Source organism: Anabas testudineus, chromosome 18, assembly GCF_900324465.2.
Source record: "Anabas testudineus chromosome 18, fAnaTes1.2, whole genome shotgun sequence".
In the NCBI taxonomy this organism is placed as follows: domain Eukaryota; kingdom Metazoa; phylum Chordata; class Actinopteri; order Anabantiformes; family Anabantidae; genus Anabas; species Anabas testudineus.
This window is the reverse complement of record NC_046627.1, coordinates 13425626-13438853: the sequence shown is the minus strand read 5'-3', so window position 1 is coordinate 13438853 and position 13228 is coordinate 13425626. Positions and strand designations below refer to the sequence as shown.

At 37.6% G+C, this 13228-nt stretch overlaps 1 protein-coding gene across 1 annotated transcript; it reads right to left on the bottom strand.

Moving 5' to 3' along the window:
- Positions 1 to 2891: 2891 nt before the first annotated feature.
- On the bottom strand, positions 2892 to 13228 carry LOC113151519 (NACHT, LRR and PYD domains-containing protein 3-like). The gene is made up of 8 exons (XM_026344444.1): positions 12665 to 13228; positions 12280 to 12375; positions 11776 to 11963; positions 9526 to 11314; positions 8908 to 9081; positions 8603 to 8776; positions 8384 to 8430; positions 2892 to 8181 (listed from the first exon to the last, which is right to left on the bottom strand). The coding sequence occupies exons 1-8, from the start codon at positions 12733 to 12735 to the stop codon at positions 7655 to 7657; spliced, it is 3066 nt and encodes a 1021-aa protein (XP_026200229.1). The 5' UTR covers positions 12736 to 13228; the 3' UTR covers positions 2892 to 7654.

Sequence of the window (13228 nt, the reverse complement as noted above, 5' to 3'; positions counted from 1 at the left end):
TGTTAATATATGAGAGTGTAGCACACGTCAGTGCTCAATACTAATTCCTGGTTTCTGGCTCCACCTGCAGGTGAAGCAGATGGAGGAAGAGGAAGCATGCTCTATAAAAAAGGAAGAGAAAAGGAGAAGTAAATATAAGGAAGCAGTTGATTTAAAGCATTAATGAAACAGCAAAGTTTCCAAAAATCCAGAATAAACAACAGTAATTGAAGTATGTACATTTTTATTATCATTAATTAATATCTGCATTTCTATGTGCATTTTATGTAAATTCTATGATTATTACATATAAAGTTTAACTTTAAAATGATTAAGCTATTATAACTTCAACTCCTCAGAATGATGCTGCTTTTACATCTGTTCCACTCGTGTAACTTTATACAGTGGTTCAGTGGCTTTTTCTGTACTTTCACTTCAGTACCCCATCAGTGATAATACCAGTAACTGTGACAGTTGTTTTTTACTTCTGCTTTGTACGTTAGACCCCAGCTGATACTGTTATATATACTGCTATATCTACAGCTTTAACAAACATTTACAGAACAGAGTAGCAGTATAATTAAGAACTAAAACTACTTAACACAATAAGTAATTATTTTCAAATTTGTAAAATTTAACAGATTTGCATGAAAAGAAAGAGACTCACATTTTGTGAAGCTGGAACCAAAAAATGTTTGTTTTTATGCTTTAATCAACTAATGATGTCCACTCAAGAAGAAACTAATTAATAAATTATGACAAATTACTGTAATGGCTGAAGTAATAAATAATTCTTAGCCGTTAGCAAGATAAATATTTGATGAAGCTGTAGTGGGAATGGTTGTTAGAGTATACTAAAATTACTGTTGTTTTTATTTTATTAAAGTTAATCAGTTTTGTGAAGAGCTACCACAATGTGACAGCCAATATCAGCTGTGTATGTCGACCAATGAGAAACAAGTAACCACAACATAAAAATACAAGGTTTGATGTAATGTAGAAACTCACCCGTCAGAATCGAATTTCCCACGTTAAACTGAATCTATATGAACAATATATTATATATAATATATGTATATATAATATTATTCAACTAATACTGTGAAAAAAAAACCTTGGAATAAAGGAACTCTAAATTAACATCCTATACTCAAAGTTTCACCTTTACAAGTAGTATAAGTACAAAAAAATAACCAGTTTCAGAATAATAAATATAAAAAACTGCACAATAGTTATAAATAATGTTAAACCTGATAAAACAAGGGATGTGTGCTGAGCTACAAGTACCTCTGCTTTTGTATAGGACTATTTTTAAATTGCTGTATAGCTGATTTTATAATATAATTTATAAAACATTATGAAATATGAATGGGTCTTCATTAAAATATTAAACTTTTCCTTTAATATATAGTAAACATACAAACACTGTTGCATGCACACACACACAAACATTTACATTTGTTTTTTAGGCCTGAATCTTTTTTAACAGTTTTTTGTTTTTTTTTTTTTTAAAGGAAGGAAATTGCACAACGTTGTGGTGATGCCGCTTGGCCTGTTGTGCAAGCTACTCATTTGATGAAAATACAGCAAGTTGTATTTTTAAGGCATCTGTGTGTCCTTGTGTTTTCTAATACCAGATCACAGATCTCTCTATCATTTTCTTTCATCACAGATAAAGAAAAAATATGAAAGACAATAATTAGTGAATGGGTTGGAACTTTTTATAAAGAAAGATTCAGATGCCATGGGGATTAACCCTGTGGTTTGAATGCAACATCTATGATTATAAAATCATTAATAATAGCTTGTAAACTCTTCATAAACAGCACTTTGTCTAAATGTGGTGTTGTTATTAGAAATATATAATCCCACACTTTGCATATAAGCACTTCCTGTGTGTGTTAATATATAAATATAGTGTATTTTTTCTGGTTTGGAATTATTCCAGCTGTACTCAGTGATATAATGTTTCTTCCGGCAGCTGTCTCCTGTTCTCTCACTCCTTTTTCCAGAAATGTGAGCTTGCTTCTTAATAAAAGACCCCACCCTTGGCCCTTGAAGTGTTGGGTAGGGGGGCAGCAGCTGGGACTCGAGGCGGCCAGACTGCCCCACCCTTTACTGTCAGCCAAACCACTGAACCATTCATCCAAATATGACCAGGTGGGCATTCATTATGCTCCATATGTTCCTGTACAGACAAGACAAGGATAGGGGTTTACCAAACATTATAATAACACATGCAGTATTTTTTTTTTAAACTCTCTAAAGATTTTGATTAAGTTGTTGCTATATGAGGATAAAAGATCTGTCGCTGTGATGAAAGATCAGGAACAGGGAGAGATGAAACTGACATACTATGAAACGAACACTGCAAACACATGAACACTTTAGATCTCTTTTGTCAGTTTTGTAATAATGTGATAAAGTAAAAATAGTTTTTGAAATGTCTTATTCATATTATTCTACATGTTGTAATGCGAAGGCTGCTAACCTTTAACAGGATGGCTACCTAAACCACCAGTGACAAGCTAACAACTAAGCTAACAAAGAACTAATCACACTCACCACTTGAAATTTGTTTTTTGGTGAATGCCAGACTCCTCGTGTGAATGTAGGTCTGAGGCTTAAACATGCTGCTGAATTTCCTCTTGCTGTCACGTCCTAAAAGGCAGTGATTTCATTGGTTTCCCTGGAAAAGCAGCCATGGAGGACACAGTGCAAGGTAGATGGGTCATTTGCATTAAATGTCCCTGGATGGAGTCTTTAACATGTAATGAATCTTGACTGGCTGGTGCAATACCTCCGAACAAAAGTAATTCTGAAATAAAAACATCCCACATTGTTTACTCCAGCATTTTGCATTTATTAAAAAAACCACAGATACACAAACAAAACATGAAAAATACCTCTAAAATCTAAAAAAGCAAAACAAAATTTCTAAAATGTAGTAAAACTGTAGCACCAATTAATGTAAACACACTGTGAAGCAAGCCAGCAGCTATAGCAGTGAAACTACCACATTGTCTCTGTTAAACATTGACAAAAACTAACAGCCACGAACGCTTTTATAATGTTCCCCTGTTAACATGCTGCTTAGTGAGTAAGTTCAAAAAAACAACAGCTGCAAAACACTCATCAAGCCATTTGCTGAGTCAAACATGTCAGCAAAATTATGTGACAAAAATATTTACAAATCCGCAGATACCAGTTTACTGGCTACAGAACAAGTCATACAATCAGTAAAATCAAAGCTAACAGCTTGCTAGAAATCTACCAGCCAACACTTTATATGCAACATGCTATATCTGGCTTATCGACAACAAATGCAACTAAATCATACCAAGTAAAATTAAGCAGCCTCAGAAGCTAAAACACTATCTCAACAAGGTTTAATGGAATAATATGAGCTTATACCAGCTGCACTTCCAGAAAAGTTAATAAAAAAGGAAGTTAAAAGACCTTTTTATGGTACACTGCCCATCCAAAAAAAAAAAAAAAAGTCACCACCTGGATTTAACTAAGCAAATAGGTTAGAGCCTCCCATTGGATAATTACTGCATGGATAATTATTTTTCAACTGCGTTAAGAACTGTCCAGTGCATTATTGAAAACTGGAAGTATAGTGGGAAACCATCATCTTCAGGGAACAAATGCGGTCAGAAAAAAATCTTGAATGATTAAACGCTTAGTGAAATCAAATTGTTAAAAAGCTACAGTAGAACTCACGGCTATGAATAATAGTGGGAGTAAGAGCATTTCCACAAGCACAATGCGAAGGACAAGTACAAAAAACATATTGTAAAACATAATCATCAATCTATTCATTGGGAGAGCTGTGTCATCCAGATTCTGTGACAGACAAGCTTTCAAAGAGTTTAATGCTGCATTTGGTGTAAAAATTCAAATTTCAGACATGCATCAGTTTACTTGGATGGAAACAAGTTAGATCATCAGTGTGCTCTTTATGGTTTTAGCTAAACACACAGGGTTAATGTTATAAATCAATAAATAAATAATAATCAATAAAATTATTGAGAGAAGTAGATTTCACTGAGCAACATTAACTTATTTGATGAAAATAAGTTTTCTGACATTCAGTCTGCACTTTCAGGATTAGCTGCCAAAGGTAAAAAGTGAACCAAAGAAAAATGATTTAAGAACACTGAAGTTGCCACACAAACTAAAAAAATCAACACAAAATTATTCTGCACTAAATTGCCAAAACTGTGTCATAAACTCTATATTTCTTACCACACTGAGTAAGGTCTGCAGAGCTTAATGCCTGCCAGGTGTAATGCAGCATTTCACTGGATGATCAAATAACTTCAAAAACTCCCTAACCACCTTCCTGACATCCAATATCAAGGGACTTTTCCAAAGCCAACACACTGACTTGCTGGGACTGGCCAGGTGTGATTTTCATTTCATTTTTTATTCGATATAATACGTGCATCATTATGAATGTCTTTCTGGAGAGATGTCTCCTATAGCCCCATATTTAAACCTGTTGCTATGACAGCCATCTTTTCATTGCCTATTTTGACTTCGGGTACAACATTTTTAACTATATTTAAGCAGCCCTGTAATTTAGCACCACTTCCTATATTTTCTAGTCCTTTTGAACAAACAAAGGCAACATAAAAACAGTTTTTAAAGGTTTCTTGCAATGAGATATGATCTGGTCTCCTATACTCAGATCATGTGAAATGGATGCCCACATATTCAATACTAAATAGTGGATTTGTAAACACAAAATTATTAGCCCGTTTATGAAATCACACAAACCCTTAACTTCAACATCGAAATGACCATAAACAAAAGTGTTTTTAGTATAGCTACTTCTAAAAGAAGAAAAACAAAATCTCCACCAAGTGTGATTAAGATACTTTACTGAGGTGAAATAAAAATGACAAGGTCGAAATTATTATCCCCTGAATTAATAGTGATTTTATAGTTAAATAGTTCATGAATAATTTTGTAACCTTTTTGAATCTCAACTGACAACCTCCTATGGAAGTTCTTAACTAGGTTGTCACATTTCCCTTGAGGGATCTTAGTCCATTTCTAATGGCACATTTTTCCAGTTCATTCAGATGTTTTAGATCAGTGGTCCCCAACCCCCGGGCCACCGACCAGCACCGGTCCGTGGTTCAATTTATACCGGGCCACACAGAAAGAATACATAACTTACATTATTTCCGTTTTATTTATTATCTAATAATAAATAAAATGATTTTTTTGGGAAATTACGGGATTCTCTCCTCCACATCTGTCTATGACTCACTCTTGATGCCTCTGTCAACTGTCGGCAGAAATCACATTTTGTTTGAAAACACCTATATATTTAGAAAATATCCAATTTATGCCGGTTGTATCATTGTTGCATTTATTCGCCACAACTTAACAGCCGGTCCGTAAAAATATTGTCTGACATTAAACCAGTCTGTGGCGCCAAAAATGTTGGGCACCACTGCTTTAGATAATTCTCTTGCTGGCAGACCCAGTAGAGACCTAAAGGTAGACTTGTAGAAGATAACTTTACATTACACATGTCAATATAATATTCTTTTAAGAAACCACTTGAGCTCCTACAACAAAGCTGTAACATAGACTGTGAGAGAAAGCAGAAGAGAGGCAAGCTGGTGGGTCTGTACCCTAGGCTACAAGCTAACCTGTTCAAGCCAAATCTTCCTACCATCTTTCTCTCTTATGCCTGATCAATCCACAACAAGATGAATGAAATTTGTCTACAACTGACAACCCAGAGGGTGTTACATAACTGTTGCAGCATGATTTTCACCAAGACTTGGCTGGAAAGCATCATTCCATATACGGCGATGGAACTAGCAGGCTGCACTGCCTACTCAGCTGACAGGACTGCTGACTCTTGTAACAAGACCAGCAGGGGATTTTCTATTGGTAGTGATCATATAGCTCAGATATGGAAATCATGCTGCTCAAATGCAGACCGTTTTTTGGCCAGAGGATGCTATCCCCGAGCTTCAGGACTGTTTCCACCACACAAGCCGAGAGTCATTTGGAAGCGAGGACATGCACACGAGTCACTGGATGACTACATCACAACAGTGTTAAATTACATCAATTTATTTGTGGACTATATTCCTTCGTGGAACCAAATCCATGTTTCACCAAATCAAAAGATGTAGCATTTAGATCTGGGAGAACTAATGCCTACTGCACAGTCAGGACTGCTTTGAGGAAAGGCATCAAAGCTGCAAAATGAAAACCCAAAAGGTGAAATGAAGCCAAATTAAACAACTCAGTGTATCTCAGGCAGGTGTGAAAGGGCACAATTCCTGTTTTGACAGGGACGATGTAGACCCACTATTGCCTCCCCTAGCCCCTAGGCAACAGCCGTAAACACACACAAAGTGAGACCTGGTTTTTAAAACATCAACCCACAGAAAGCAGCTGCACCAGATGGAGTGCTGAAAGGTGCTGAAAGACATTGCTACAACATGTTACTGTCCACATCATCACCTGCATCAAAACAGCCATAGTAGTTCCTGTACCCAAACAATCAAATGACAGCCTGTTACAGCCTGTGGCACTCACCTCCATTCTAGCCAACTGCCTGGAAAGAGTGGTCATGAAACACATTCAGTGTTTGATCCATGACAAATTTGCATACAGGGAGAACAGGTTGACAGAGGGCGCCGTCGCTACTGTGCTTCACACACCACTGGGACATGTAAAGCACAAAAATACCTATACAAGGCTACTCCTTGAAAACTTTAGTTCGACTTTGTGTTACTATGATGGAGAGTCCTAGATCATTAACACTGCTTGAGCTGTAGGAAAGGCTGTATGCTTTTTTATGTATTTTTATTATTTGAGGAATCTGAACAGTGCCAAAATCCCTCAATAGCTCATGGTGAACATTTACTATTGTGCCATTGGTAGTGTACTGACTTATGGGTTCTTAGTGTTCTTAGTATTCTAAGTATTGTTCTCCAGCTGCACTAAGACTGGACAGCAGGCACTCCAGCGGTTGATTAAATCAGCAGGGAACCACCAACCTGCATATCACCTGTTCCATCTACTGCCCTCAAGTAGAAGGCACAGGTCCTTTTGGACAGGAACCACCAGGCCGGCTTACAGCTATCTTTAGGCAGTGAGGCTGCTGAATGCGTTATCCCCTGACCACCATGTTTAACTCTGGGATGGGTTGAAGGCCTTCTCCTTCCTTCACCAAACAAAAATAGCATGAATGTGCCTCAATCTCAAGTTTGGTTTCATCAGGCATTAGGGCAGACTTTATCCCCATGTTTTAAATGTTCATGAGTAAACTTCAGTCTGGCTTTGAAGTGTTCAATGGAGTTTTCTCGGATGACGACCTTGAAGTCCAAAATGATTCCAGCCTTTTCAAGTTTTTCTTTGTAACATTAAGTCCAGAGGTCCTCTTGGCAGAGATCCAGGAATTCTTATTTAAAATTTTCCTTGTTTATTCTTCTTCTTTCAATTAAGCGCGTTGGTAAAATGTCTTAATGAAACTAAGTGAAAATGTTTTCTCTGTTCTTTTGAAGCAATTGAATTATACTAACACTAACAGTTTTCGTTATGGTCATTTCCATGAAGAGGTTTGTGTCACTTCATGAAATGTGCTAATAATTTTGTGTTTAACAGTACAGTGACTGATATTTCTTTGTAAAAGTTATCGTGGCTTACAAAATAATGCCGAAGACTGTGGGTGAAGTTCAGCAGCAGGATAGAGGGGCTCAGTAAAGGTTGCTTTGAAAGTATGGAGGTGGATCAGACTGTCAGAAGACACTCTGTAGAAGGACAGAGTTCCAGCAGGCCAATCCAGAAACACACCCACCCGACTAGATCTCCATCCAAGTGAAGAAACATAAACTTTCTCACTGTTATGCTGAACATGAAAATCACCACTGGAGCACACCAGACTCCAAGACCTCTCATTGTGTCCGAACTTGAAATCGTCCATTTTCACGTTCTTTTCTGTGTCTCGATATTTTACCCCAATGCTTAAGTATCCAAACACCTCAACCTCCCAGTAGCAGCGCCCAACTAGACCCTGTTCACAAAGCACCTGTGGGAAGTGATCTGTCTGTTGTTGGGAATGTGGCTGCCCCTCTTCTACCCAGGTCACCTTTCTGTACCTTTCAGATAGTAGGATGTTCTTTTGGGTTGCTCTTGGGTCCAAGGTAAGCTCACATCCATCTGAAGGTAAGAAAATACTTGATTGCAACATTGATTTAAACATTTCTGTTTTTGCAGAGCTAGCAAGAGCAGATATCATTAAGAATGAAGATTAACAACTTTTAAATTATACTTGTTCTTTATTCCATACAAAATGATAATAATAACGTACTTTATTGATCCCCTTAGGAAAATTCGCCCCAACATAACAAAAGATACTTACATTTCTTGATGCCTGGTTTCATTCTGTGACTTCCACCATGATCAGTGCTGTGGAGAAAGCACAGTACTTGGGTATAAAAATTGTTATATATGTACTAATTAAAGTAGTAATTGTTGTTAAACTCTATGAGGATTGATGTAGAATTTGTAGCCTTAATCCACCAACACATCTTTTCAAATTCAGTAAGAAAGTCAATAAACTAATATAGTATGAATTTACTTGAGTATGCTGAGTTTGTATTGTGGATCATTCTTCAGCTCAGTCAGCAGCTTCTCTCCTGAGACTCCCGGATTGTTGTAGCTCAGGTCCAAGTCCTTCAGGTGCGAGGGATTGGACTTAAGAGCCGAGGCCAGATGCCTACAGCCTGTCTCTGTGACATGACAACCTGACAACCTGACAAAAACACAGCCTTCAGCGGTGATTGGTGCACACACAAATAGAGTATTCTGAATGACTTAAAACTATTTGCATTTTACCTTGTTTACCTGTTACAATTCCTGCCCAATAACTATTTGTGTGAATACCTGAGTGTCTCCAATCTGCAGCATTGGTTTGACAGTCCAGAACAAAGCTGTTCTACTCCTGAATCTTTCAGGTCACTGTTGCTGAGGTCCAGAACTCTTAGAGCGGAGTAGGAGAACTTCAGAGCAAAGGTCAAGTACTCAATCCAATCTGAGGTCATTCTGCAGTCTGCTAGTCTACAGGAGATGTTGAAGTTACAGTGTAAAAACACAAGCTTTTAGTATAGATATGAAGATAGATTCATAAATAAATTTAGATTGTAGGTTTTTCAAACAGCGTCAGAATCCCTCGTGTCCTTTTGATTTGGAAACTGGTGAGGCTGCATCCAATAATTTATGGAACTTTTTCACAATAACATTTATGCCTATTTTAATCAATCTATATTTAATTTTATTTTAGTTAAGCTGAGAAAGAAGAATGATTTTAACTTCTATCTTAAACTTCTGGTGTGTGAATAGGTGCAATACCTAGAAATGTGCACCCTTATACTCAATAAAAAAGATGAGATAATTCTCATCTTTAAGCTGTCAGTTTTCAAAACTTTCGCCTTTACGTGCATTTTGATGACTAAAACCAATTTGTTTAATTCTTCCACAAGCTTTACATTTAAATATACTTACAAGACTTTTCTGCTGATCATAACAGCTGGTATCAGTCTCCTTCTGCCTTCATCTGATGTGTTGTAACTCTTCAAGTCCAACACCTCCAAATCATCCTTTGATACCTGCAGCATGTAGGCCAGTGCAGAGCAGTGCAGGGGAGTCAGCTCTGTTTTAGAACGATCTGACAGTTTGAGATATTCTTGAATCTCATCTTTGACCTTATGGTCTCTCATCTCAACCATTGCTTGGAAGAGGTTTATGAAATTGTCTGGAGAGAGAGTTTTTCTTCTGATGGATTTGAGGTAAGTCAGGATTTTCTTGTCTGTATCTTGGCTTTGGTCTGGTGATGTCAGCAGACCATGAAGGACTCTTCGGTTGGGTTCAACCATAAGACCAAGAAGGAATCTCAAAAAGAAGTCCAGGTGGCCATTCTTCCTCTCTATCACTTTGTCAACTGTCATCTTGAGAAGAGCAAGTAAAGTGCGTTCTTTGTTCTTCAGATTGAGGAAGTCACTGAGATCTGTTGTGTTGTTGTATGTCAAACAGTCAAAAACAAAAAGAGCTGCAAAGAACTCCTGTACAGTCAGGTGCACAAAGAAGAAGACCTTTTTCTGGGAAAAGATTTTTTCTTCCCTAAGAACTGCGTTGCAAAATCCAGAGTAGATCGATGCTTCATTTATGTCGATGCCACAGTCTTCCAGGTCTTCCTCATAGAAGATGAGGTTGTTCTTCTGCAGATGAACAAATGCAAGTTTGCCAAGTTTTAGGAGAAATTCTCTGTATGTCTTCAGAGGTTTCTCTTTGTTTTCTTCTGTCGTCTTGTCATATTTTCTGCTTCTGCGTTTTGTCTGGACAAAGACAAAATGTGCCATCATCTCTGTAAGAGTTTGAGGGATGTCATCTTTTTCATCTCCTCTGAACACTTCCTCAAATAATACAGCAGAAATCCAGCAGAAGATCGGGATCTGGCACATGATGTGGAGACTCTGTGAAGACTGAACATGTGAAATGATCCTGGCAGCAAGACTCGAGTCATGACTGAATCTCCTCCTGAAGTATTCCTCTTTTTGAAGGTCACTGAACCCTCTGATCTCTGTCACCATGTCGACGTACTTTGCTGGAATCTGACTGGATGCTGCTGGACGGGATGTTATCCAGAGGTGAGCATCAGGTAGAAGGTTACCCTGGATCAGGTTCACTAGGAGATTACTCACAGATGTTACTTCACTGACAGATTTTACCACTTTATTCTTGTCAAAGTCCAGTTGAAGTCTGCTTTCATCCAGACCATCCAGGATCACTATCATTTTACTTTTGATATAATTCTCTGAATCTTTCAGATCACACAGCACAGGGTGGAATTCAGTCAGGAGCTGGTGCAAACTCTTCTCACCTCTACTCAAATTCAGCTCTCGGAAAGCGAGACAGAAAACAAAATCTATATCCTGGTTTGTTTCCTCCTCTGACCAGTCAAGGATAAATTTCTGCACAGCAAATGATTTTCCAATGCCTGCAACACCTTTGGTCAGGACTGTTCTGTGTGGTTTCTCTTGGCCTGGCAAAGATTTGAAAATATCACTGAGGCTGACTGAGTCATCGTAAGATTGTTGCTTCTTCAATTTACGCTCAATGTGTCGCAGTGGATGTTCTTCGTGTGGCCCCTCACTCTCTCTATTTGTGATGAACAAAGCTGTGAAAATGCTTTTCAGGGAGCTTTCTTGGTCACCGTTGCCTTCTGATGTCAAACTAAATTTCTCCTGCATGGCCTTTTTAAGATTCTTCTTTGTTTTCAGATTGATGACATCACCTGTAATGGAACAAAAGTTTTGTATTTCACTGAAACGGTTGAACCTGAATGTTTTCTTCCAAGAATCACAGTTGTTTTTACCTTAGATGACTTTAAATGCAACCTTGAATCAGCTAATCAGACATTTTATTGTGACATACAACACTAACAGAACCTGCTAGACAACATTAAAAGACAACTGTCAGTATCCTTTTCACTCACTAAGGTGTAGCCGAACCAGAAAGGAAAAAAAATTCTGCTGTGGTCAACAGATTTGCCGTTGATCTTAAATTGTTTGTTTGGATTTACTAGAAGAGGCTTCACTTTTCCAATACATCTGGAGGGAAGTGTAAATTGACTCGTAAGCAAAATCAGTGATTACTGTTATTTTTGCCTCTAGTTTTCACCATTTTAAGAGCTTCTGTGATCAGGATTTTAGTTGGAGTCTGTTGTTTTTAAAGAAGTACTGTAGTTCAACTTACCTGTGTTTTCTGTATTATTCTGTAAATGTACTTTACACTTGTGACAGGGGTGATCGACTGGTGGATCCTTCTGGTTCCAGTACAAGCTGACACACTGTTTGCAGGACTGGTGTCCACACATGAAAAGAACTGGATCCTTCAAATCCTCTTTACACACTGAACAGTGGCTCCTCTCCTCACTCACCTCACTGTACAGGGATAAACTTGTTAAATAGTTTTTTCAAGGCTAAATACATACATACTAAACATGATTTTGTGGGACATATTAGGCAGTCTGTGAACAGGCAGTTAATGAGTTGGAAGAAGGAAGAAACAATTCCAATTGTAAAGATCTGAGCAACTTTGACAAAGATCAGTTAGTGATGGATGGATGACTGGGTCAGAGGTTTTGTGGTGGTTCCTTGTTTGCACTAACAAAAGACTGATCATTGAATATTGATTCATGAACAAAGAACATCTAGTAAATGTATAGATCTGAGTGCAGAATACAAAGTTCAGTCTTACTTTTCTGCTCTGAAGACGGGTGGCTCATACTTGGATCCGTCACTCTTCATAGAAACACAGCTGGTACTTTTGGTCTCAGCTTCACTTATTTGTGAACTATGTCAAGAAGATTGTTTTATCCACTGATCAATTAGAAAGAATTAATGTGCATGCCAAGCATATTCATTGTACATCTATTCTCAAATGTTGAGAAACAAGTTTTGTCCCAGTTACATATTATTGAAATGTACAAAAAATTAAGAACCATGAAAGTAAGAGAAAACACACTGTATGATACTGGTTTCATTTAATGCAGCAGTTTAATTGCTGTAAGACGACACAGATGAGCAGATAGATGGGGAAGGGTCATGACATCACAGATTATCTATGATTAGCTAAATAATACCTGGTTGATGGCTCACAAGACTCTGAGGACTTTTCAGTCGATCTCTTCCTGTTTTTCTTCTTCTTGTCCATTTTCGTTGCTACAGTAGAGAAAAACGTCTCAAGATAATTTTCATGATGCTCAGTTTGTTTTATGTATATATTTTATCTAATTTGTGTAATTCTAACAAATTTACAGGCTCAGTGAATAGAGATATTTGTAAGAATCTTCCACAGAGGGCTGCATTTGATAACTGGTCATAAAGTCTCCTGAAGACAGACATTGTTCAGATGTTTTGAGTTTTTAGCTGTGGTTGTGAGAGTTAAGCAGCTCTTCTTGGAAGGATTTTAACCTATTTCTCCTACAGAACAGCTTCAACTCAGAGATGTTGGTTGGCTTCCTTACATGAACTTTCATCTTTGAATCAACCATTTTAAACAAGGTTTCACTGATGTTTTATTGTTTTGCTGATGATCCATTTTCTGTTGAGCTTCAGTTATTAAAGATGAAGTGCGCCTCGTGGTTTTGTGATAAAGGAGACTGATGTAAAAAAGCTGAGTCAGCATTGTGTATGTTGCCTCGCAT

Coding starts and splice junctions, on each gene's coding strand:
- LOC113151519 (XM_026344444.1), bottom strand. CDS start 12,735: ATGGACAAGAAGAAGAAAAACAGGAAGAGATCGACTGAAAAGTCCTCA. Junction 11,315..11,775: donor GAATAATACAGAAAACACAG/GTAAGTTGAACT, acceptor GTTCCATTACAG/GTGATGTCATCAATCTGAAA. Junction 9,082..9,525: donor ATGATCAGCAGAAAAGTCTT/GTAAGTATATTT, acceptor CATCTCCTGTAG/ACTAGCAGACTGCAGAATGA.